General features: G+C 35.6%; 1 protein-coding gene across 5 annotated transcripts; it reads right to left on the bottom strand.

Annotated features, from left to right (window-relative positions):
• Positions 1-1748: 1748 nt before the first annotated feature.
• LOC128599015 (deoxynucleoside triphosphate triphosphohydrolase SAMHD1-like) lies at positions 1749-22427 on the bottom strand. 5 transcript variants are annotated; one of them, XM_053610329.1, is made up of 18 exons: positions 17380-17443; positions 17149-17203; positions 15757-15828; positions 15395-15436; positions 13570-13730; positions 10225-10334; positions 8918-8976; positions 8734-8787; positions 8349-8516; positions 7844-7944; positions 7605-7716; positions 7417-7508; positions 7151-7251; positions 6884-7044; positions 5419-5469; positions 5059-5133; positions 3393-3494; positions 1749-2581 (listed from the first exon to the last, which is right to left on the bottom strand). In XM_053610329.1, the coding sequence occupies exons 1-18, from the start codon at positions 17409-17411 to the stop codon at positions 2381-2383; spliced, it is 1749 nt and encodes a 582-aa protein (XP_053466304.1). In that variant the 5' UTR covers positions 17412-17443; the 3' UTR covers positions 1749-2380. The 5 variants fall into 5 exon arrangements, with proteins under 5 accessions (XP_053466304.1, XP_053466306.1, XP_053466305.1 ...); XM_053610331.1 differs by having other exon boundaries at positions 5059-5121; XM_053610330.1 differs by having other exon boundaries at positions 8734-8784.
• Between the last annotated feature and the right edge of the window lie 1017 nt (positions 22428-23444).

Genomic DNA, 23444 nt, shown 5'->3' with positions numbered 1-23444 from the left:
ACTGAAGACAAGCAGACTAAGGACATGGATTACTGGAACCATGTCCTGTGGTCTGATGGGACCAAGACCTGTGGACCTGTGGTCTGATGAGACCTTATTTGGTTCAGATGTTGTCAAGGGTGTGTGGTGGCAACCAGGTGAGCAGTACAAAGACAAGTGTGTCTTGCCTACAGTCAAGCATGGTCGTGGGAGTGTCATGGTCTGGGTCTGCATGAGTGCTGCCAGGACTGGGGAGCTACAGTTCATTGAGGGAACCATGAATGCCAACATGTACTGTGACATATTGAAGCACAGCATGATCCCAGCATGTATTCCAGCATGATAACGACCCCAAACACACTTCCAAGACGACCACTGCCTTGCTATAGAAGCTGAGGGTGAAGGTGATGGACTAAACCCTATTGAGCATCTGTGGGGCATCCTCAAACGGAAGGTGGACTAGTACAAGGTCTCTAACATCCACCAGCTCCGTGATGTCGTCATGGAGGAGTAGAAGAGGACTCCAGTGGCAACCTGTGGAGCTCTGGTGAACTCCATGCCCAAGAGGGTTAAGGCAGTGCTGGAAAATAATGGTGGCCACACAAAATATTGACACTTTGGCCCAATTTGGACATTTTCACTTAGGGGTGTACTCACTTTTGTTGCCAGTGGTTTAGACATTAATGTCTGTGTGTTGAGTTATTTTGAGGGGACAGCAAATTTACACTGTTACACAAGCTGTACACTCACTACTTTACATTGTAGCAAAGTGTCATTTCTTCAGTGTTGTCACATGAAAAGATATAATCAAATATTTACAAAAATGTGAGGGGTGTACTCACTTTTGTGAGATACTGTAATGTTAAAACACTGAAAAGAGATCCCCATTCCTATATTTTGCCTAGGGCTCCCAAATCACTGACTGAAATGTGTTGAGTGTACTTAAATGTGCCAAGACGGATTATCAGTATTACAGCTAGAACTGTCCAGCCTTCCAGCTTTCACTTCTAAAACACTTCCATCCAAACTAAGGTTTAAAGTAAACACATTTTCACTAAGTACATGCATTTACAGCATGATGGATACTCTCTGTACCCCAGAGAAAAACCAAAGACACGTACAGTATGACGAGGGCAGACAAGAGCTTAGTATTCAGTAGAAGAGCTTAGCAGAGACCAGTAGAAAAGTTTCTGCAGTCAAAATAGGTAATAATTGTCTTCAAAAATGTTACAGCTATCATTATAATTATATATTATATACACTTATATATATACCTTTATATATAACTTTATATATATACCTAATTATATTAAAGTATTGCCACTAAATGGATGTTAGCATTTTGCTAAGACCAAGAATTGTTTTATTTATTAAAGAAACACAGCTCATACTTTTTTTTCCATGGATAGTTAATGTTGTGGAATGTCTGTGAAGCAACTCTCTCTAAATTAATATAAAAGAGAAAAAAAACCCCACAGCTTGTCCTCTGTCTTGAAGACTTTTTAAGTCAGAAAACATAAATTTACAACTTTATAAAGCACTGATGCTGGAAACGGAGACTCCTTCCATAAATGTTATGTAAATGACTCCTTAAAGACAGCTTCAGCATATCAATGATTACACACAAAAAAATAAAATAAAACATCTGTTTATGTGAGCAGCGCTTCTGATAATGTGTGGCCATTAATATAATTATTGGTTGTGCTCTGGTTCTGAGCAGTGTGGCGTTGTGCATGTTTCTTACAAAGTGACAACAACAGACACGCAAATTAAGATATTTTTTTAATCACACAATTCTTTCATCACACAGCCAATCACCGGTGTCTTAAACTTTATATTTCGTTTAACTTTGTATATGCTAAAATCTAAAACAAAAAATGCCCCACCCCCAAAAAAAAACAACAACCAAAAAACAGATCAAACCATAGCATGTGACTTATAAGCGAAACATGATTATATTACTTATGCTAATATGTAATTCAGATGCCACAATCCCCTAAAATAAGTACATGAAATAAAAGTTGAAACATAGCTATAAAATTGAGATAACAGAATAAAACATGCTTAGTTTTATAGCTTTGACTTGTAACCCTCTTAATGTACTAACACAATCATTACTAAGTTATTCTTAATCATTCTTTTATGATAAACCATGTACCAAAATGTGTGAAGTACCAAAATCATTCACAATGTCAACTACATCAAAAGTTACAGAAAATCCCCAAAAGAAACCTACCCTACATGTACAGAAAATCAAATACACACTATATGAATTTTAGATCAATATTCCTGCAACCACCATGCACAAGTGAGTTTATTTTCTCCACATTAGCCAAGTCAAAATAAACTCTTTTTTCACCTCACATTTTTTCACCAGCATTATAGAGTAGACTTCTTCCTGCTACTCATCATCACTTGAATCTTCACTCGATTCCTCACTGGAATCCTCACATGATTCATCACTTGAGTCTTCCTGTACAGCATCCCTCTCCACTAACTCCCAGAATTCTCTGATGGGTGGGTTTTTTGGAAGCTTTCCATTACCGTTGTAGAATAGCATGACCTTGATTTCGGTAAAGACTATGGGCAGAATGAATGAAACCTGCAGAGATGCAAAATAATTAAGACACTGGATCTGTAACAGAGAAGTCAATAGGAGAACAACTACAGTTAGAGTGCATGTGCTGAATCAGCTCTCAACGCACTTCCAGCAGCTGCCCAACCTACATGCCCCGACTTCTTACCAGTCTCCAGTTCTCGGAGCCTGACCAGAGCCAATGAAAGAGGATCAGAGGATAAACTACAAATATGTTTTTTTTTTTTTTTTTTTTTTCAGACCACATAACGAGAAAATATCAAGGCAAGGTCATAGAAAGGTACATCACAAAATATTTAACACATTTTACTATTTATGTTATCATTTATTCTGTCGTTGAACATATTCAAATGCAGATTGTAGCTGCTTCACTCTCCTTTGTTGCTATGGCTTGTTACTAAAATGTCAGGAATGTTATTACTGTACTAAACGTTAATAAAATGTTGCATGAGAACCCATCAGAACAGTGAGCTTCCAGATGTAATTACAAAACCATTCACATTTGGTCTCCTCTTAACATCTGGTTTAGGAGCAACTTTACACCCTGACTTGGACAAAACTTTTGTTCAACTGTTGCAAGTGTACGCAATCAGTCATTACCCATCTGGCTCATCCCCAAACCCCAACCTCACCATGCTGACCCGTGCTAAATTACACCCTCACCATCTGCAGACCTTTAATTATATAAATTCATAACGTAATATCAGAACCCACAGACGCTATGTGCATGAACATGTCACGTGTATAGTTTTGAAATAGGTAACAATCTACAGTCATGTGTAGAAGGGATAGATTAATAAAGATAATACAGATCTACCTCATCAGTCAGTTTCACTGATTTGTGTGGCTTGTTCTTCCTGTAGAATTCGAGAGATTTGATTGGATCTTTGTCGTCCTTTCCATAATTCAATCTGACAGGCTGTAATGGATGAAAACAACAATTACTAAATATGTTTTAGCATTAAGCGACAGTACAAATGTAAGATTTGGCTAAAGTAATTGAAGGCATTTGAGCTAGTTTTGCCCATATTTCTTCCATGCAGTTGTTGCATAGCTGGTGTGCAAACGTAATTACTTAATTGTCTTCTGAAAGAGTAACATGCATATACAGTGGATTCAGAAAGTATTCAGATCCCTTTACTTGCACACTTTATGGTGCTGTGGATTTGATTTTGAATATATATATATATATATAATTACCAGTTCTACCATCAATCTACCCGTAATCACTCATAATATCGAAGGAACATTTAACATTCAACATGGCAAACATTCAGCTTATTCAATGGGTTGAGTGCAGAATGTGCAGGATCCAGGGTAATCCTAGAGTGTTATGCATAGCATAGGTTTTCAAAGGTAGTTTTTCACTTAGGAGTTAATGATGTACACCTTCGTCAGTCAGCGGTTACTAAGAGTAACATTGTCTAGGTGTTTAGGTTAGCGAAGGCGATGTCCGATGCAGTAATATGCCCCATCCCGATACAACATGGCAGTGTAGCTTACAGCAGGATATGGTTGCTGTTGGATGTCCAGGTGCTGCTCCAAAAACAACGTGGGCTTTATAGATAATTGGAGTAGATTTGAGGCAGGATTGTTAGGGTAGACAGTTAGGAAGCTAGACAATCTGATTAACCATGTAGATAACAATATAACCATATCAGACCAGCGATTAGAATGTTTTACTCCCCTTTGAGAGACCAAACTAATTTGACTAATTTCGATAATCAAATGATCAAAATCATCAACTTTTATACTAGATCCCTTACCTACACGTTTCCTCAAACAGATACTGCCAGAAGCAATCAAACCTCTTCGAAAAATAATGAATTCTTCCCTTAGCACTGGCTATGTATTCAGACCCTATATTCAATACTTTGTAGAAGCCCCTTTGACAGCAATTACATCTACAAATCTCCTTGTATATGTTTCTATAAGCTTTGAATTTGGGCAGTTTATCCCATTCTTCATGGCAGAGCCTCTCAAGCTCTGTCAGATTGGATAGAGAGTATTTGTGAACTGAAATCATCAGGTCTCACCACAGATGTTTGATGGGGTTTAAGTCTGGGCTTTAGCTGGGCCACTTAAAGACATTTAAAAGGGTCTGAATACTTTTGTGAATAAGAGATTTTGTCACTTTAGGTGGGTAAAATGGCACATCCACAACACAAAAGTGTGCAGTGTAACTTTCTGACTCCACTGTATGTTATTAGTGTTATGATTAGTGGACTGTACATACTGCACCCTAATATATAAATGTTAGGAAAAAGGGGATTTTAAGACTCTTTATTGTTTTGTAAAACTCTTAGTGGCTTTAGAACCCTTATACCTGAAGATATGGCAGGCTGTATTCCAAATAACCTCTTGGGATTAAATAACTTAAATAAGGGACATGTGACTAAAATAGGATTTTTAAAACAGTCCAAAGCCCTCAAACTTTAAGACACTGCACATTATAGGTGTGTTATATTATTTTTGTCACTTACTTTGACAAAAAATTTGGTTTCACTGATTTTTTTCTTCTCGATCCACTCCTGCCATTTCTTGCACTTGCACTTACACTTACACACACACACACACACACACACACACACACACACACACAGTGAGAAAACTCAGCACCTCTATGGACCCCACAATGTTTTTGCATTTGTGCTGAAAAATTAAACAAAACAAAACAAAACAAAAAAACTCAAAACCTAACAACTATGGCTAACTCAGTAACTGTCTAATGTACTCTCTTCCTGGATAAAAATCAGTAATACACAAAAATTTGGGAATCTAAAATGGCTCTAGATTTTTAAGCTGATGACCAACAACAACATAAAACACAAAATCCCACTTACAGGTCTTGTTGAGCCTTTTTGAATAAGCTCCAGCCACTTCTTTACCACTGCCTAGTAACACACACACACACACACACACACACACACACACACACACGCACACACACACACACCATTCTGCAAATACTACAAAATCTGAGTATAAGACCAGATAAGGCTGATGTCTGAATTCACAAGTAGCCGCGACATGCTATTTCTTCTTTAATACCTTCATATCTCTGGATATCCATTTAACACAATTTATCTTCAAAATTATCTAATCCTCATAATAAAGTTTCTGAAATTGATGTATTTTTAAAGTAATGAGCAAGTACAGTGGGGCAAATAAGTATTGAACACGTCAACATTTTTTTGTTTCCAATTGTTATGTCACAGCAAACCTGTAACAATCCTGTCATATCAGGACATTTCACTTCCATGCCACCAGAGGCCACCCTTCCCTGAGTTTTTAAGAACTTTTTTTTTTGCTCTCCCAAGACCTTCACAACCGTATTGTTGCGAATGGAATCGGATACAGATGTATTTCAAAACTTCTGAATCCTCCAGTAAGCACCATCGGGGTCATTATCCACAAGTGGAAGCAACATCACTCCGTCATCAACTGGCCACACACAGGAGCTCCTCGCAAGATTTCTAACCAGGGAGTCAGAAAAATAGTCAGAAGAGTCGCCCAAGAGCCAAGGACCACTCGGAAAGAGCTCCAGAAACACTTGGAGGCAGCAGGTGCCATCGTCACAGAGAAAACAATAGGCAATGCAGTGCAGTCTGGTCAGACGAGAAACTTTTTGGCTGTCATACTACACACCATGTTTGGAGAAGAAATGGCACTGCACATCACTCTAAAAACACTACACCAACAGTGAAGTTTGGAGGTGGAAGCATCATGGTGTGAAGCTGTTTTTCATCGTATGGTTATGGCAGACTTCATATAATTGAAGGAATGATAAATGGAGCCTTTTACCGGGAGATTAGAGTGTTAGAATATCCCAGTCAATCACCTGACTCGAATCCAAATGAACAAGATTTAAAGACAATATGTTTAGAAGAACAGGCCAAAATCACACCTGAATACTGCGACCCATTGATTTCTTCATACAGGAAGAGTCTTGAAGCTGTCGTTACAAACAAAGGCTTCTCCACTAAGTATTTAATAAATTTCAGTTAGTGTGTCCAATACTTTTCTCCTGTGTCATTCCTCTTTATTACACATACCTTCATTTATGGACTTTAATATTTTTATTTCTTTATATGTGTGGATTTCTTGAGTTAATACCAAAGTCTGGTTAAAATTTCATGTGAATAGCCTCATTGGAAATATATTTACTGAAAAAAAAAATGTTCACGTGTTCTTTCCCCCACTGTATCTTTAAATCATTACTTACAGTAGCATCTCAAAAGAATCTGGTGTGGGGGTTGAAGGAGGAATCTATTATAATGAATGTTGGAAAAAATGTGTGTGACTAACTTTCCACTTTTCAGCACTGTCCAAATGTTCCACATCCTTTTTCTGGAATATTTTGCCACCGACAAACTTGTAAATCTTGCGTTTGTCAATTCTCCTAATGATTTTCCTTGCTGTTTTGAGACTGTTGTCTGTTGACCGCATGATTTCCTGAAGAATGTCATCTGAAAAAAGAGAGAAAACTATACAAGACGAATTCCAGTAGATATAAGATATAAGATATTAATATCTAACTGGTAATTTATTATTTCAGAGAAATGGAGTGTAAACCTGTGAGTTTCAGGTATGTTTTAGGGTCCATAACTGCCTCAGAGATTGTCTTGTCACCCAGCTTAAAGTGACCTTCAGCTTCCAAAAGCGCATCAACAATCCTAAAAATATGAGGGGAAAAACATGATCAAAACAGGTGTGTGTAACTTGATAAAATAAAATGATAATTACTGCTATCACTGGCAACAATCTAAAATTCTATAACTGACATTTGCCTAAATCTCACATGAAAAGTCAATGTGAGTTTATTTTCCAAGTTAACTCACATTGTTTCTATTGCCACCTTAACCCTGTGCTGGCAGACGTTGTAGTGAAGCAGGTATCGATTATGGAAGAGTTCGTACATGTTTATCGCTTCCTTAAAGAATGAAAAGAGGAAAAAATTAATTATGTTTTAATATCAAATGTATTTGTGCATAAAACGACTCCTACAGCCGTACCAAAAATAGCTTACCTTATCTCTTGTGCAGATGTGCTTTTCATTTTTCTTATTGGTGCAAACTCGTGCGAACATCACATAGCGCTCATGTGAGAAGTTGCTTTTCATCCCCACATGGTGACAATCTCTTTGAAAGGAAATATAGATACATAGCGTATACAGTATCACATCTTTTGTGAAAAAGTAACATTGAATTTCATTAATTAAAACCAAACATGCATTTCACACAAAAAATATGCACAAGCCAAACTCACCTACTGAAATAATCCATTTTGTCAACATCAATACCTGTCTCTTTATTGGCCACAATCTCATACAAGTAGGACTTTCTCTCATATCTTTCTCTGTTGAGTGACTGCATGAGGCAAACCATACACAGATAATAATAATAAAAAACAACATCAACAACAAACAGAAATTGACTGTGAGAGTGTCTTATTTGAACCTTATACCTATAGCCTTTTTGACCCACATACACTCCTAGAAAAATGGTTCTTCATTAGGTGATCGTTAGATAATTAGGGGTATTTAGCTTCATTAACATAGTTCTACTTGAAGACCTTTAAGCCTTCTCCCAGAGCTACAACCAAAGAACTTGATTAGTCTGCCTTTTATTTTCTCTGTGTGCCATTGTTTACTGGCGAAATATTATCTTATCGTGTTACTAGTTACTTTAAGTCTGAGCCTTGTATGTATATATGTATGCATGTATGTACAGTATATATGTATTTTTTATATATGTATTTTTGTTATTATTACGTCAGTAGAAGGTCGTGTTCCTTCAATAAGCTCATGGATGAACTCGAAGTCTTTGTCTTGAAATTCTAAGCCTTCATTATGTTCATCTTTATAATGTCCATTCTTCATCTTCTCCTTAATGCCATTTTCCATCAGCTGGTCAAACATTTTGCCTGATTGTTCTTCATGCTATACAATAAAAATAATATTAAAAAAATTAAAAGAGCAATATAAATTACTATATCACTATCAATATCAATATAGCAATATCAATCAATATGTATTATTTAACTACTGTTTAATGATAATGTACCATTTACATCAGATCTCTTCAAATGAACAAGCTGAACTCCGAGACTGAAAATAAATAAAATATTTGTTTTGATTACAAGCACAAAATCCTCACCTTCCAGTTTTTTAAAGCTTTTTTAGTTTCTCTTTCTCTTGTTTCTGAAACCTTCTTGGGAAGAGAACAAAAACAGCAAAAATAAAAGAAATAACTCTATATTAAACCTTATTTTAGCTATTTAAATGAAATAATCAAATTTAACCTGGTGGTAAATTTAAAGTTACACAAATTGTTCAGTTACCATTCTCTCTGCTAGCTCCTTCACAAATTCTTCAAATAAATGTGAGAACGGGCCATGACCTTCATTTGAAAAACAAACTTTACAGATTAATTTTCACAATTACATCAGTTATATATAATGCCTATTACAAAACAGTGAAATGGACAATATTTATGTTACAGTTTCCACCATCGCATTGTTGTTCCCATGGTGACAAATGCATTGTAGTTACACTTGTGTTTCTCTTTGAGTTCTGTTTTAGTCTAGCCCTGTCTCCACCTCATCCTATTAATGCTTTTTTTCTGATAGCATTCACTAGTTCTGTGTTAGTCCCTTTGTTTAGTTAAGTCCAAGCTTTATTTCATGTGTCACATTGTACACCCTGGTTTTAACTCTTCTAGTTTCTAATTCCCAATTTCATCGTTTCAGAGCTCATGTCCAACAGCTACAACATAACTCTTGAAGAATTCAAATGGGTTTGCCATGGAGTGTCCCCCACAAATATGTTTATGACCACGTCTATGTTTCACGATTTGGATTTGTCTTCCTGTCTCTCCCATAATAAAGCTATCTGCATTTGCATCCGTTCTCAACTCCATTACGTGACAATAGTTGTAAAGTTATGGAGGTGGAGCATGCAGGTATTTGTTTTTAAAAGCCTCCAAATTCTACTAATATGTTTTTCTTTTACTAAAGAAAAATTAATTTGCAAAAATCAAGGCCTATGCATGCACTGTTGAGAAAAGGACACTATTGTAATGCGGTAAACAGTATCAGTTACACTTCCTGCTTACACCATACAGTGTGTCATATATCAAGGAGGTAACTCTGGACTTCAGTTCCCATCAGCCACTGCACTGGACTACAATATGTCACATGACCACCTGCACCTGAATCACGTTATAATCACTCATATATATATAGTCACTGTTTGCACTGCTTCTCTGTCTTTCGTTTGTCCTAGACTACTGTGTTCCATGTTTTTTTTCTTGCCACAGTATTTTGCCAAGTTGTCTTAGTGTCTTTGTTTTGTTGTTTATTTGTTTAATAAAACGTTCTATATCTGCGATTGCTTCCGAACCCTACCTTGAAACGTGACACAGTATATAAACAGATGAAATCCTCAGTATAATTGTGAAGTCATGCCACTACATCGTTTATCTAAGCTGTGGGATATTTTATTTTATTAAATATGTCATGATAATATTATAATATATGTTAATATCTTGTGTTAGTAAGTCACACAAACAGATTCTGGTTGCATCTGGATTTAAATTTGGTTTCTGTTAATCTAATTGTTATAGTCTAACGCATTATGAATAACTCACCCAGGTCATGACACAACCCTGCAATCTGAACACAGAACATATCAATACTAGTTATTTCTGGTTGTTGAGCTTTCAGACTTCGTACGAGTTCCCCTGCCAGATGACCCACACTGTTAAAAGAAACAAGACGTAGTATTATTACCCTTGGTATCATTATTGCAAGACATTACATAATTATGTATTTACACTACAATATTCATTCATAATTAATTGTTAGTTAAATAATTAGTTGTTGGCTCCCAACAACAGTTAATGTAAAATAAATAAATAAATAAATAAATAAATAAATAAATAAATAAACACCGTCTAAAACTGCATAGCAACTGTGAACTGACTGTTAATTCTGTCTTTCTTTTTTATCTTTCTTTCTTTCTACTTATATTTTGTTACTATAATGTTGCATAGTTATGGTTTGTAACAATCCTGTCATATCAGGACATTTCACTGCCATGACACCAGAGGGCACCCTTCCCTGAGTTTTTAAGAACTTTTTTTTTCAATAGATATCCACATGGACGCTACACTGGAAAGCATTGCTGATTATTTACTGAAATCTCTTCTCAAGGTATTAAAATCTTGAGAGTCCACTCAAGCTTTCCAAACACTCACAGAAAGATTTACAAATGCATCCATTCTACATCATCCTGATCCTTCTCTCCCATTGGCGATCGAGATAGAAGCCTCTGAAAATAGCTTAGGAGCTGTACTATCTCTACATCATGGTAATCCTCCAAACCTGTGTGCCTTCTTCTAAAAAGTCAGGAGGAATGAGGAAAGAGGAATGATGATATTGGCTCTAGGGATCTGAACATCCCTTCTGCATCCTCACTGATCAGCAAAATCTTGTATATGTAATGTCTGTTAAATGAGTGAATCTACATCAAGCCAGACCAGCCCTCTTTTTCAATTGCTTTAATTTCATTATAACTTACAGACCTGTGTCAAAGAATACCAAGGCATGATGACGGTTACATGAAGCCACACCTACCGAAACTCTCTTTGACACTATCCTCCCCAAGTCCTGTTTTAAGAACACATTAATTTGAACATCATGGAAGACATCCAGTGATCCCTACCACATGATCCATTTCCTTGCAAGTGCCCTGCTGGAAAAAGTGATGTCTCACAGAATATGCATGAGTTGGTGATCCATTGGGTGCACACGTCCCTCAGCACTGGTCATTCAGGCATTTATTGGCCCAAATGTTAGTTGAGAAGTGACAATCTATATTTTCTTATGTTGAGACATTTGTTAAAGCCTTTACTGTCTGTGCTCAGTCTCGCACTCCACATCAGCTACCAACAGACCTTCTTGAACCTTAATCCTTCCCACATACACCATGGTCCTACTTATGTAGGAGTTCATAAGTTCATCACTGACCTCCCCGAATCACAATGAAATACCAAATTTCTAACCCTTCTCGATTGTTTCTCTAAAGCATGTCATCTAGTACAACCCCACAAACTTCCCATGAACATGGCGATAGTCAAGATCATGTTCACGATTCATGATGGCTATTCAGGCAATTCAACCTCCCTGTAGAAATTGTTTCAAACCAAGACTCCAGTTCATGTCCACAGTTTGGCAAACTTTTTGCTCACATCTTAACATCAGTGTTACGACCCACAATCCAGTGGCCTGGTGAAGCGATTGAATGAGGAGATCCGTAGGTTTCTGAGATCCTATTTAGACAACAATAATGGACCCATTACCTACCATAGGCAGAATTTTCCTAGAACTCCTTAACACACTCCTCTAAAAGTCTTACAACATCATGTTAAACTTGGTGAACTGGGAGGGATTTGTTCCAGAAAAAAAAAGATCTTGGATCCCAGCAAACGGCATTGATGATCTCAGTCACTGATTTCCACCAAGAACTTGGAGGCACCCATTTGAATGGTGGTTCAGTTTTTGTGGGTGTGTGTGTGTTTCTGTCATGTCTTTTTGGGTAATTTCACCACCATGCCACCAGAGGGTATCCTTCCTGAGTTTTAAGAACTCTTCTTCAGTTGTTATATTTACTTCCTGTCATGAAAGCATTTAAAACACATGAACACTAGGCCAGACATAACCCTCTTACACCTTAGTTCCCACAGTATTATGTCCCACAACCCTATATTCCCCATGGAAACAGCACGCCAACCCCGAGTTCCCAGGAAAAAAATTGGCCCCAAAATCAAGATTTTAATTTTAACATTTTTAGGCCTTGAAACAACTTATAATAATGTATTTGTGTAATATTACTTTGAAAATGAAGCAGTTCAGTGTTTTTACTCCACTTAGAGCACAATTCTTAAGTAGAGAAATGATAAAAAATGCTCGCTAAAATCCTTATACTCATTTAGAAGTACCATACGAGCATCAGCGTGGTCAATGCCTTTGAATAAATGCATTTTAGCGCCAAAAGTCAACTTTCTGGTGATAATCAGACCAGCAGGTAGTGTTTTCACGAATGCACAGAGATTGTCACGTTATGATTCCAGACCTCTGCAGTGTCAGTCGCACTGGTTGATGCTGAAGATGAAGAAAGATCAGGGTCTGAATCATGAGTTTGCGTCACTATCAGTTTCGGTTTTGGTTTCAACATCGCCTGAACTTTCACTGCTGTCACTATCTAGAATCCTCGCTCTCGCCTGTATAACTGTGTATGTTTTCTTTTTTTCCCACTGTTTTAGATGTACCTGTGTTCACTGTATGTGTAACTTTAGCTGGAACACGATTAGCTTTTCGCTTTGGCATTTTTATTTCACTTCTACTATTACACCAACATTCACGCTTGGATCATCTTCGCTGTAATGACAGCGTAATGTCGTAATCATGTCGTGACGTCATGATGTCATGACGTCATCAACCTTCCGGGTCAAAAAATAATAATTAAATAAGTAAGGAATCATAGCAGAGTAGTGCCGGTATACCAGCCTTACGGGGATAACATTTACACTGTAAAGCCGCTATATCGGCTTTACGGGAATTTGGCATAGATGTAGCTCAGTTGTTAAGATGTTGGACTACTGTTTGGAAGGTTGTGAGTTCTATCCTGAGTACCACCAAGCTGCCACTGCTGGGCCCTTGATTAAGACCCTCAACTGCTCAGTTGTATAAATGATATAATTGTAAGTTGCTCTGGATAAGGGCATCTACTAAATATAACCTGCCATCTGCATCTCTATTGTTACAGTAACCTAGTCCCATAATTGTCACTGTTTTGCTGTTTTTGTATACTGTATCAAAATGTCTTCAAGTATTTTATCATTAAAATTTGTATTATTTGTTCCCCACATTAGCTGCCACTAACCTCCACCTAACATAGTTTGTTGTTCACATGAATGTGTTGACATTTTTACCCGAGGGAGTGCTCAAAGCGGTTGTGAGAAGCTCCTGGAAAGACACGATAGATTCCTCCCATCTGCTTGATGTTCCTCAGGCGTTGAAACTCTGGTGTGTCAATGATGTCCACCAGCAGCGGATGCATCTTTATATGGCCATGAACAGAGTCATTGAAGATCTGCAATTAAAACAATTCTCAATTAATTCATAAGAACTAGCAATGCAAATATAGATGCCGTTATTGTTATGTCCGTCACTGTTATGTCTTTCCAACAAGGTCATAGAGTGAAGTATGATAATATTTTGCCATAAATACTGCCATCATATAGCATTCCTTAGAATCTTCTAGCTAAACTGGTGAATGACAAGGAACATTGACATTTACATTCCCCTCCAGACTATAGGAATGGCAAGACAAATTCTATTGTTTTCACTATACATTGGAGACATTTAGGTTTGAGCTCAAAAGATGAAGGAGACAACAGATCAATTTTTACTTTAATTTCCTTATATTTACATTTAGATTTGTTAAACAACTTGGCACCTTTTGTTTGAACCCACCCATTTTATTCCAGTGATCAAAAATATTGGAGCATGTGACTGATAGGTGTTTCTTGCTGCCCAGGTGTGATTTGTTAAATTGATTATTTAAAGAATTAATAGCTCTGAAGGTCTACTCTTGGTTTGAGCCCCATGTTTCACCGGTGAAGACTGCATTTCTTGGTAAAATGGATAAACCAACTTGAAGATCAGAGAGCTGTCTATGGAAGAAAAGAAAGCCATTTTGAAGCTGAGAAAAGAGGGAATCTATTCGAGCCATTGCAAAGGCATTGGGCATAGCCAATACAACAATTTGGAATGTCCTGAAAAAGAAAGAAACCAGTAGTGTTCAGTAATAACAACCAGACATTGAACAGGTTGGCCAAGGAAAACAACAGTAGTTGATTTCAGAAAAATGGTGAGAGCTAGGAGGAAAAATTCAAAACAATAGTTACTAGTAACATCACCAACAACCTTCACAGCCCAGGGGTGAAGGTATCTCAATCCACAATTTGAAGAAGATTTCATGTGCAGAAATATGGAGTCCATACCACAAGATGCAACCCACTCATCAACAGTAAGAATCAAAAAGCCAGATTGGAATTTACAAAGAAATACAGAGATGAGCCACAAAAGTTCTGGAACCAAGATTAATTTCAACTAAAGTGATGGAAAAGCCCAAACTTACAAGCTCATCTGAAACATGGTGGAATTCAGAAGTCTACAGAAACAATCTGTCTTTCAATTAACGGAGAAATGCACCCAGTATAATCGGGAGGAGATTCATCATACAGCCAGCAAATGACAGAAAACACACTGTCAACACAACAAAGGACTTTATCAGGGTTGGAGAGTGGAAGGTTTTAGACTGGCCAAGTCAATCACCAGACCTTAATCCAATTGATCAGCATTTCACTTACTGAAGAGGAGACTGAAGGGAGTTGGAATGCCAAAAAAAAAAAATATATCCTGAATGATTAAGACATTTATTTCACCTCTGTGTATGAATGTAGAACCTCAATGCAAAAGCAGCATATATGACCCACAAAATAGAACCACAAAACAATGGACCCTCTCAGTTAGAAAACCCAACAGATTATGTTGGGTTCATAATGATCATAATGTTGTGATGATAACATACATTTTTCATTCCTTGAAAAATCTCAATGAATATTTATTATTATTATTTTCTAGTCTAGCCACCCAGCCTCTACATCCTACTTCTTCATAAGAAATCACTTAACCATCACATTGCTAATAATACAGAATGTAATAAAAATACATGTCTACAAATCTTCTCACCTTGTACCCTTCTGTAGCCATATTTTGACCCGAACCTGAAGCCTTGTTTCATTTGAACAGATAAGGGAACAAAATTAAATATGTTAGGTAAATAGGTAAATATGTTATATAATTCACAAAAATCTATGCCCAAATTTCAGCACATATGTATCTTAATCTACTATACAACATCTCCATATGATAAGATCAAAATAGCTAGATTCATTCATGTATTCATATATTCTCAGTAACTGCTTTATTCTTCAGAGCAGCATTGGATCCTTCTGCACAACCTTGCTGAGATTATCTTGATAGATATTATACTGTTAAATTTTGGCATGCCTTACAACATATACACTCCAGCACATTTACAAAATCCTTACCTCTGATTCTTCTGCCAACTCTTCCCCTTTTTTGTTCAAGCCTAAATTTCTTATTTCAGAGAAATGCCAAGTCTAAGAGCAAATACACAATAAATGAGGGGAAGAGTGCAGATTTTTTTTTTTTTTTTTTAAAGAGGTGTCATTATGGGTATAAAAACAAATATTATAAAAAGAAAAGTAAAATGTTAGTTGTATCCTGCCTCAATTGTGAGTTGCTTTCTTTAAAATTGTCAGACAAAATGAGCAAATATACTGGATTATGTCTCATTTTATACAATGTATGACATTACAGTTCAGTAAATATGGTTATAGTTGTTTGCTGTACAATCTACAGTCAGCAATTTTATGCTAGCTTTTAAGCATATAACTATGTTTAAACTATAAAACATGTGGTGAAACGATAAAGAAACTGGTTTTCCCTTTGAGTAATTGCCAGTAACTTCACTTACCATTTTTCTTTTTTTATGGACAATTTAGACACACCAATCAGCCTACCATGCATGTCTTTGGACTGGGGGAGGAAACCGGAGTACCCGGAGGAAACCCCTACAGCACAGGGAGAACATGCAAACTCCGCACACACAGCCCGGCAGGAACTGAACCCCGGACCCGAGCGGTGTGAGGCAAAAATGCTAACCACTAAGCCACCGTGCGCCACTTACCATTTTTAACCTGACCGGGATTATGGGAAATTGTCAATATAGCAAAAAAAAACAAACTATGCTATATGTATATGCTTTACGGTACCTTAAAAATCAGCTCGTGTCATAGCATTTTACTGCCTCTGACTGGTTTTCTTATAGAAATTAACTGACTTTAAGTTATTAGATTAAGATATTTTAAATGACCAAAACAGCTGAAAACATTTACAGGTTTCCACAAAAGGGAAAATCTATTTATCTAGTGTGAATTTATCTAGTGATTTTTATCAGTGTACAGGAATAAAAGTTAATTCCTTTTTATTGTAAATTCATTGAAATAAGTTAACCTATATAACATAAATTATTAAAAGTGCATTTTAAAACATCTTTGGAACAAAAAAAACTTTGACACTACACTAAAAAAAAAAATAAATGTGTTGATTGCAAGGAAATTCATTTATTTGACACAAACAAATGTGATTTTTTTTTTCATTATTTGTTAAAATTTTTATATATTACTGAAATAATGGTTGATAATGGTTAATAATAAACAATAAAATTGTTTATCATTGAAATGTTAAAAGCAAACATAAAGAACACAGTACAATAAAGTAATACTGTAATGATCTGCTTACCTTTCTCAGCCTGATGTTGTGAATCTCGTACAGTAAATCGAGGTGTATAAATAGCCTAATGTATGCATTTCTAAATCAACAAGCTCTGGACACACCTTTTTGAAAAATTCACTTACCACAATTACGTAATCTGGACACCTGGACACTCTTGATTGTTGAAATTCTGACAATCTGAAAAATCACAGGCTAATTATTATATTAAAATATGTTATGCTCGGAAGTAAATACTAGCTAATGACTATTAAGCCTTCTGAACATCTTCACTGAAAAGAGTAAATATATATTTTGGATTGGTTCCCAATGTCAACTTGGCATGGCACATGGCATGTTGATAATTCCTCACACACCTGTACATGTGGTTGTACTGGCAGAAGTACATTCAAGTTACAGTTCTTTCTTTGAAGCAAAACTAAAAGAAACGTATAAGAAAACATTGTCTTTCAGTAGTTAAACACGTTCACTGGACTTGTGGTATAATGATACATACTATTGATAATTCAAAGCAACAATATGTTTCAATTTTCATTTAGTGTACTAGGAAAAACTAGCCTAGATGGATTATTGTGTATACACTCTCAAGAGACCTTCATATGAATACAGGGGAATACAATGGTTTCCCCCAAACAAGTTCAGCAATTATAGTTTCTGTAGTTACATTATTACTGAATTTATTTGGGGGAAACCATTGTACTCCACTGTCTTCATATGAAGGTCTCTTGAGAGTGTATACATGACATGAATGACAAATGAAGACAGTGGAGTACAAAGGTTTCCCCTAAAAAAAGTTCAGTAATTGTAGTTACAAAATACAGAAGAGAGAGAACAGAAACTATAGACAACATTATGACTAATGCAGTTTAATGAAATATCAACCAACACACACACATACATGTGTTTTTACCAACATTTTTGACATTCAAGCTACTTCCTCATTTGAAGATAAATGTGCTTCCTTTTAAGCTACCTATTTCCCAAAACTAGCCTAGATGGAAGAACTCGATTGACCTGATTCAATAACATATTTAATATGAAAATGTTACTGTATAGATAGTATTATTGGACAGATACAAATGGTGGTTACAAATACAGATTCAACTGGAGGAACACTTGAGAGTAATTTTTGCTAGGTAGAAGTCAATTTAGTTTAATCATTGTAAGCAGTGTCAGGGTCATTATTTGAAAAACTAGTCCATTGCAAATTGCTAATTACTTCTACACTAATATTGTTATAGAGTAATTTTATTTAAAAGTAAAAAATAATGAAAGTAAAATATAAATACAAAGAAATTATATTTAAGGTAAATACACTAATCATTACTTGACATCTAAGTTACTCTCTAGAAGCTATACAAGTCTGTGCCAGATAAAAAAAACATGATGATGAAAACTAGTTCATTCACTTTAATACATTTTAAAGAAGAAAAAAGACATTACAATCCCTTAAAACCTGTTTCTTTTACTTACAAATGAACAAAGTAATTTGAAGAATATATCCAGTAAAAACAGTGGGTATATTAAGCTTTGTTATAAATTATTTCCACATAATGAATATACTATTAGTTTCGAAACATGTAAGAAATGTTTGTAACAATATTCCCATTGTCAGCAGCTGTATAACAGTAATTAAAGTAATTAACACATTAGTTCTAACATGTTATAAACTAATGTGTTACCAGGAAAAGTAAATTACATTACATTTCTGTGTTACACCCAGTATTGGGCTCAAAACTAGCTAGATACGAATGGATATATGCATAGGTTTTCTGTATGAGCGTTTACACACATGAAAATTGGTATTCATGTAAATCCTGTACATTTTGGGGAAAAATTCCATACCCTACTGCTGTTCCTGAGTGTGTGTAAATTTTACACATACGCAAACCATTTTCTTTTGAACTCAATTATATTGTGTTGGTTTGATGACACCACATTAACCTCCATAATGTCTCTCCATATTTTGCCCTCTGCTGGATTTGCTGCTGCATACTTTTATTTATTTATTTATTTTATTCTTGTAGACATGAGTCAAAAGTACTTCAACTTTAGGAGCCATTTTGCACTTTCCGCTCTGTGAATTTGTTTATTTATGAGTTTTGTGGGCTTCACCAAATGCAAATCAGTTCTTTTTTTATGAGTTTTGTGGGATTCTTAAAATTCTTTAGCTAAGTGTTTCTTCCTTATGTGTCTTTGGCACTGCCTTTAATCAACCCTTTTGATAAAAGGTCTGGTCTGTGAACAGTATAACATTCTTAGTCATCAGTACTGTTTTCAACTTCAGGTTTAGGGCCAAGATCCACTGGATCACACATGAAAACAAAGAAACTGCATTAACAAACAAGCTATGATCTTTTTATACAGCAAAGGTACATCAACATACAATAATCAAATGCACTGAAGCAATATTTGACATTAATATTAGGAGTGTGTGTCATTGCTCAAAACCTTTATGTTTTTATTTTATTGGATTGGATTGGGTGAACACTGGCACATTTTGCTGCCGCTACTCCCCGGTCGATGTATGTAAATTTGTCCGTTTTTACAACATTTCACTGGATTTGCTGCACTGGATGACTGTCTGTGTCTGTTTTAAAATATTGAATTCAGCACTTAGGGTGCCGTCTCCATTAGCCACGCCTCCTCCACTTTGGACCTGGTAAATCACTACAGTATAATGACAGTCTATCCCTTATACTGGATACTTTCAATACTTTCAATCTGGTTTCAAACACAGCACTGAAGCAGCCCTTGTTAAAAATACTAATGACCTCCTTTGCGCTGCTGACTCTGGCCTTCTGACCATCTGCATCCTCCTCGACCTTAGTGCTGCCTTTGATACAATCTCACATTCACTACTATTGGAACGCCTGGCTAACATAGGGGTTAAAAGCATTGCTCTTCTCTGGTTCTCATCCTACCAAACAGAAACCAGTTTGTTCAGATCAAAAAGTAATTTTAGAAAAACAAAAGTAAAATGTAATAATCTGAAAATGTGTCAGAAAATTAGGGTCTGAGCAAAAAATCTGCTAATTACTATGTCAAAATACTGTAATACACTGGGTGAAACATACTATTTAGTATAGATGTAGATATTCAATTCAGTTATTACTAGACATCAATAACTGAGAAATGAAATAATCACTTCTCTTGATTTTTATATGTGTCACCTGTGAAAAGATTTTGGAAACAATTTGAGAAATTGGCTAATTATATGCTTCCCTTTATACATAACTATAATACATGTGCAGACTAGCTATTAAGCCTTCTGAAAACTGTAGAATAAAAAAAGTATACATTTATATTTTTGGGATGGTTCCCAGTGCAATGTAACATGGGGCTTTGGCATTTTGATAAATCAACACACACCCATATACCTAGTTTGACAGATTTAAACTATACTTTCTCATTTGAAGAAAAATTCAAAGAAAAATATACATATAATAGACTGTTGTTTCTCAGTTGTCAGACAAGGTCAATGGACTTGTATAATGATGCATATGACTGTTTCCCCTTTCATGTTATACACTACAGATGTAATTAAATATGAATACATTATACAGATTGAACAGATAATGTGTTTTAAATAGACATTTAAATATACATACAGATAGAAATAGGAGGCACAATATTCTTGAAAATATGCCAGAAGGGTATTTGCTTGAGACTAGTATGCTTGAGCCTGTGTTTAGGTGGGATGCAATATAAAAGTTGCACAGGCAAGAGCTTTTTACCTGAAGGGCGTGAGTAGGAAGTTTGTGGGACAAAGACCACATTCAATAAGACAATATAAATGTGTCACAGTATTTTTAAATCATCTATAATCAGTAGTTTTCTCTAGTACACCCACCTAAACACTGCCTTATTTGGCTCCAAAATAAAACAACTCTACTATATTTCTGTTCAAACTGGCCTAAAAGTCATAATATGTTTTTATTTGTAGATTATTCTTTCCACCACTTGATATAGCCCACACAGACCAGGCGCCTATAACAAGCTAATTTCTACTACATTTTGGCCAACTAGGTCTGAGTGCCTCATAGTAAGCCAGTTAGTCCCAACAGCTAGCCCACAAATAAGTAAATAGAGAAATAAATAATTATATTTAACTATTATAAAATAAAAGTTCAGATAAGAAAGACAATGATAACTGATCAATGATTAACCCATGAGAATGAGTTAAAAACAAATAATCATTCAATAAGTGATTACTGTATTATCAGAAGAAGTAATTAGATTACACCCAACTCTGCTCCTAATATATCTGAGTTTTTAAAAATCTGGAGATTTTACCAAATGCATTTCAGGATAAAAGTCATTGTTAAATGGTAGAGCAAGCTTACATTGAACACTCTCTTTTCCAGTTCCAAAATTAAGATGATCTTAATTTTGCTTGTGATGCTTTTGGGAAACTCAGTCCTAATCCAATCTTTAATTACTAAACTATGTTTTACTATGTTTTAAAGAGTTTACTAGCAAACCTTATATTAAGGCATTACCACATGTGCTGTTGCTGGCAGAAATCAAGAGTTGTGGCTTGTAAACGCAACAGAAGAGATAGTGACAGAATTCTGCTATTCAAATTTGTTAAAGCTACTATTACTATTCCACACTAATACAGTACAATTCATCAAAACCAAACTACATATAATGTACAGCAACAGTAGAACATGATAAACGTTGGCTTACCTTTGGCTTACAGCTTGATGCTATGAAACAGGTGAGCAGAGTGATGCATATATAGCCTAACAGACATACTATCTGGACAATCCCTTGTTTGTGGATTTGGTTGTGGCCTTTCCCTGTGATAAACCTAAAACATGGACACATACCACACTGCTGAAAATGTGGTTACAGGCAAATACTTATTTGTATGTCAAAATAGTGTATTAGAATAAGAGGAATGAGGGCCAAATCACGTCAAGTTTATTTATCATTTGCACAGTACATTCAGTCAGGACATGTAAAACAGACTATTCAAAACACCTGAAAAGAAAAGAAAAGAAAAAAAAAACGAAGCAAAGAAAAGAAATACTTTATTTTCCTTTCAGAAAATAGTTTTCTTGGACTCAGCAAGCATTAATGGCTTAAAACAAAAAGTTAAACTACCTGCCAACCTGACATATATACACATTCATAAAAGTGTTGCCCACCAAACAATATTTCATAGCCCAGTATTCACATTATTGCACAGTTCCATCAGTAGCTATGTTTACTTGGACAGCAGTAATCTAATTATTGACCTTAATCTGAGTAAGATAATAATGTGATTAAGGTGTTTACATGAGTCGCTTTTAGAATACTCCTGTCATGTTTCCGTTTTACATGTTATAGAACATAATTAGATTAACAGCCCGCGTCATTACGTCAGCACTCCACGCCGTCTGACGTCCCTCCAGAATTTCACGTATCAACATACAGTTCGTCTTCATTATGGTAACGTATACAGTTTTGGGTGTTTTTATTAATTTTTTTTCCGAACGCTTTAAATGCAGTTAATTATATGTCATGCTATATGCTGCTCACCTGTTTCATAGCATCAAGCTGTAAGCCAAAGGTAAGCCAACGTTTATCATGTTCTACTGTTGCTGTACATTATATGTAGTTTGGTTTTGATGAATTGTACTGTATTAGTGTGGAATAGTAATAGTAGCTTTAACAAATTTGAATAGCAGAATTCTGTCACTATCTCTTCTGTTGCGTTTACAAGCCACAACTCTTGATTTCTGCCAGCAACAGCACATGTGGTAATGCCTTAATATAAGGTTTGCTAGTAAACTCTTTAAAACATAGTAAAACATAGTTTAGTAATTAAAGATTGGATTAGGACTGAGTTTCCCAAAAGCATCACAAGCAAAATTAAGATCATCTTAATTTTGGAACTGGAAAAGAGAGTGTTCAATGTAAGCTTGCTCTACCATTTAACAATGACTTTTATCCTGAAATGCATTTGGTAAAATCTCCAGATTTTTAAAAACTCAGATATATTAGGAGCAGAGTTAGGTGTAATCTAATTACTTCTTCTGATAATACAGTAATCACTTATTGAATGATTATTTGTTTTTAACTTATTCTCATGGGTTAATCATTGATCAGTTATCATTGTCTTTCTTATCTGAACTTTTATTTTATAATAGTTAAATATAATTATTTATTTCTCTATTTACTTATTTGTGGGCTAGCTGTTGGGACTAACTGGCTTACTATGAGGCACTCAGACCTAGTTGGCCAAAATGTAGTAGAAATTAGCTTGTTATAGGCGCCTGGTCTGTGTGGGCTATATCAAGTGGTGGAAAGAATAATCTACAAATAAAAACATATTATGACTTTTAGGCCAGTTTGAACAGAAATATAGTAGAGTTGTTTTATTTTGGAGCCAAATAAGGCAGTGTTTAGGTGGGTGTACTAGAGAAAACTA

The sequence above is a fragment of the Ictalurus furcatus genome, chromosome 22 (genome assembly GCF_023375685.1).
Source record: "Ictalurus furcatus strain D&B chromosome 22, Billie_1.0, whole genome shotgun sequence".
NCBI lineage: Eukaryota > Metazoa > Chordata > Actinopteri > Siluriformes > Ictaluridae > Ictalurus > Ictalurus furcatus.
This window is presented reverse-complemented; position numbering and strand designations above follow the sequence as displayed.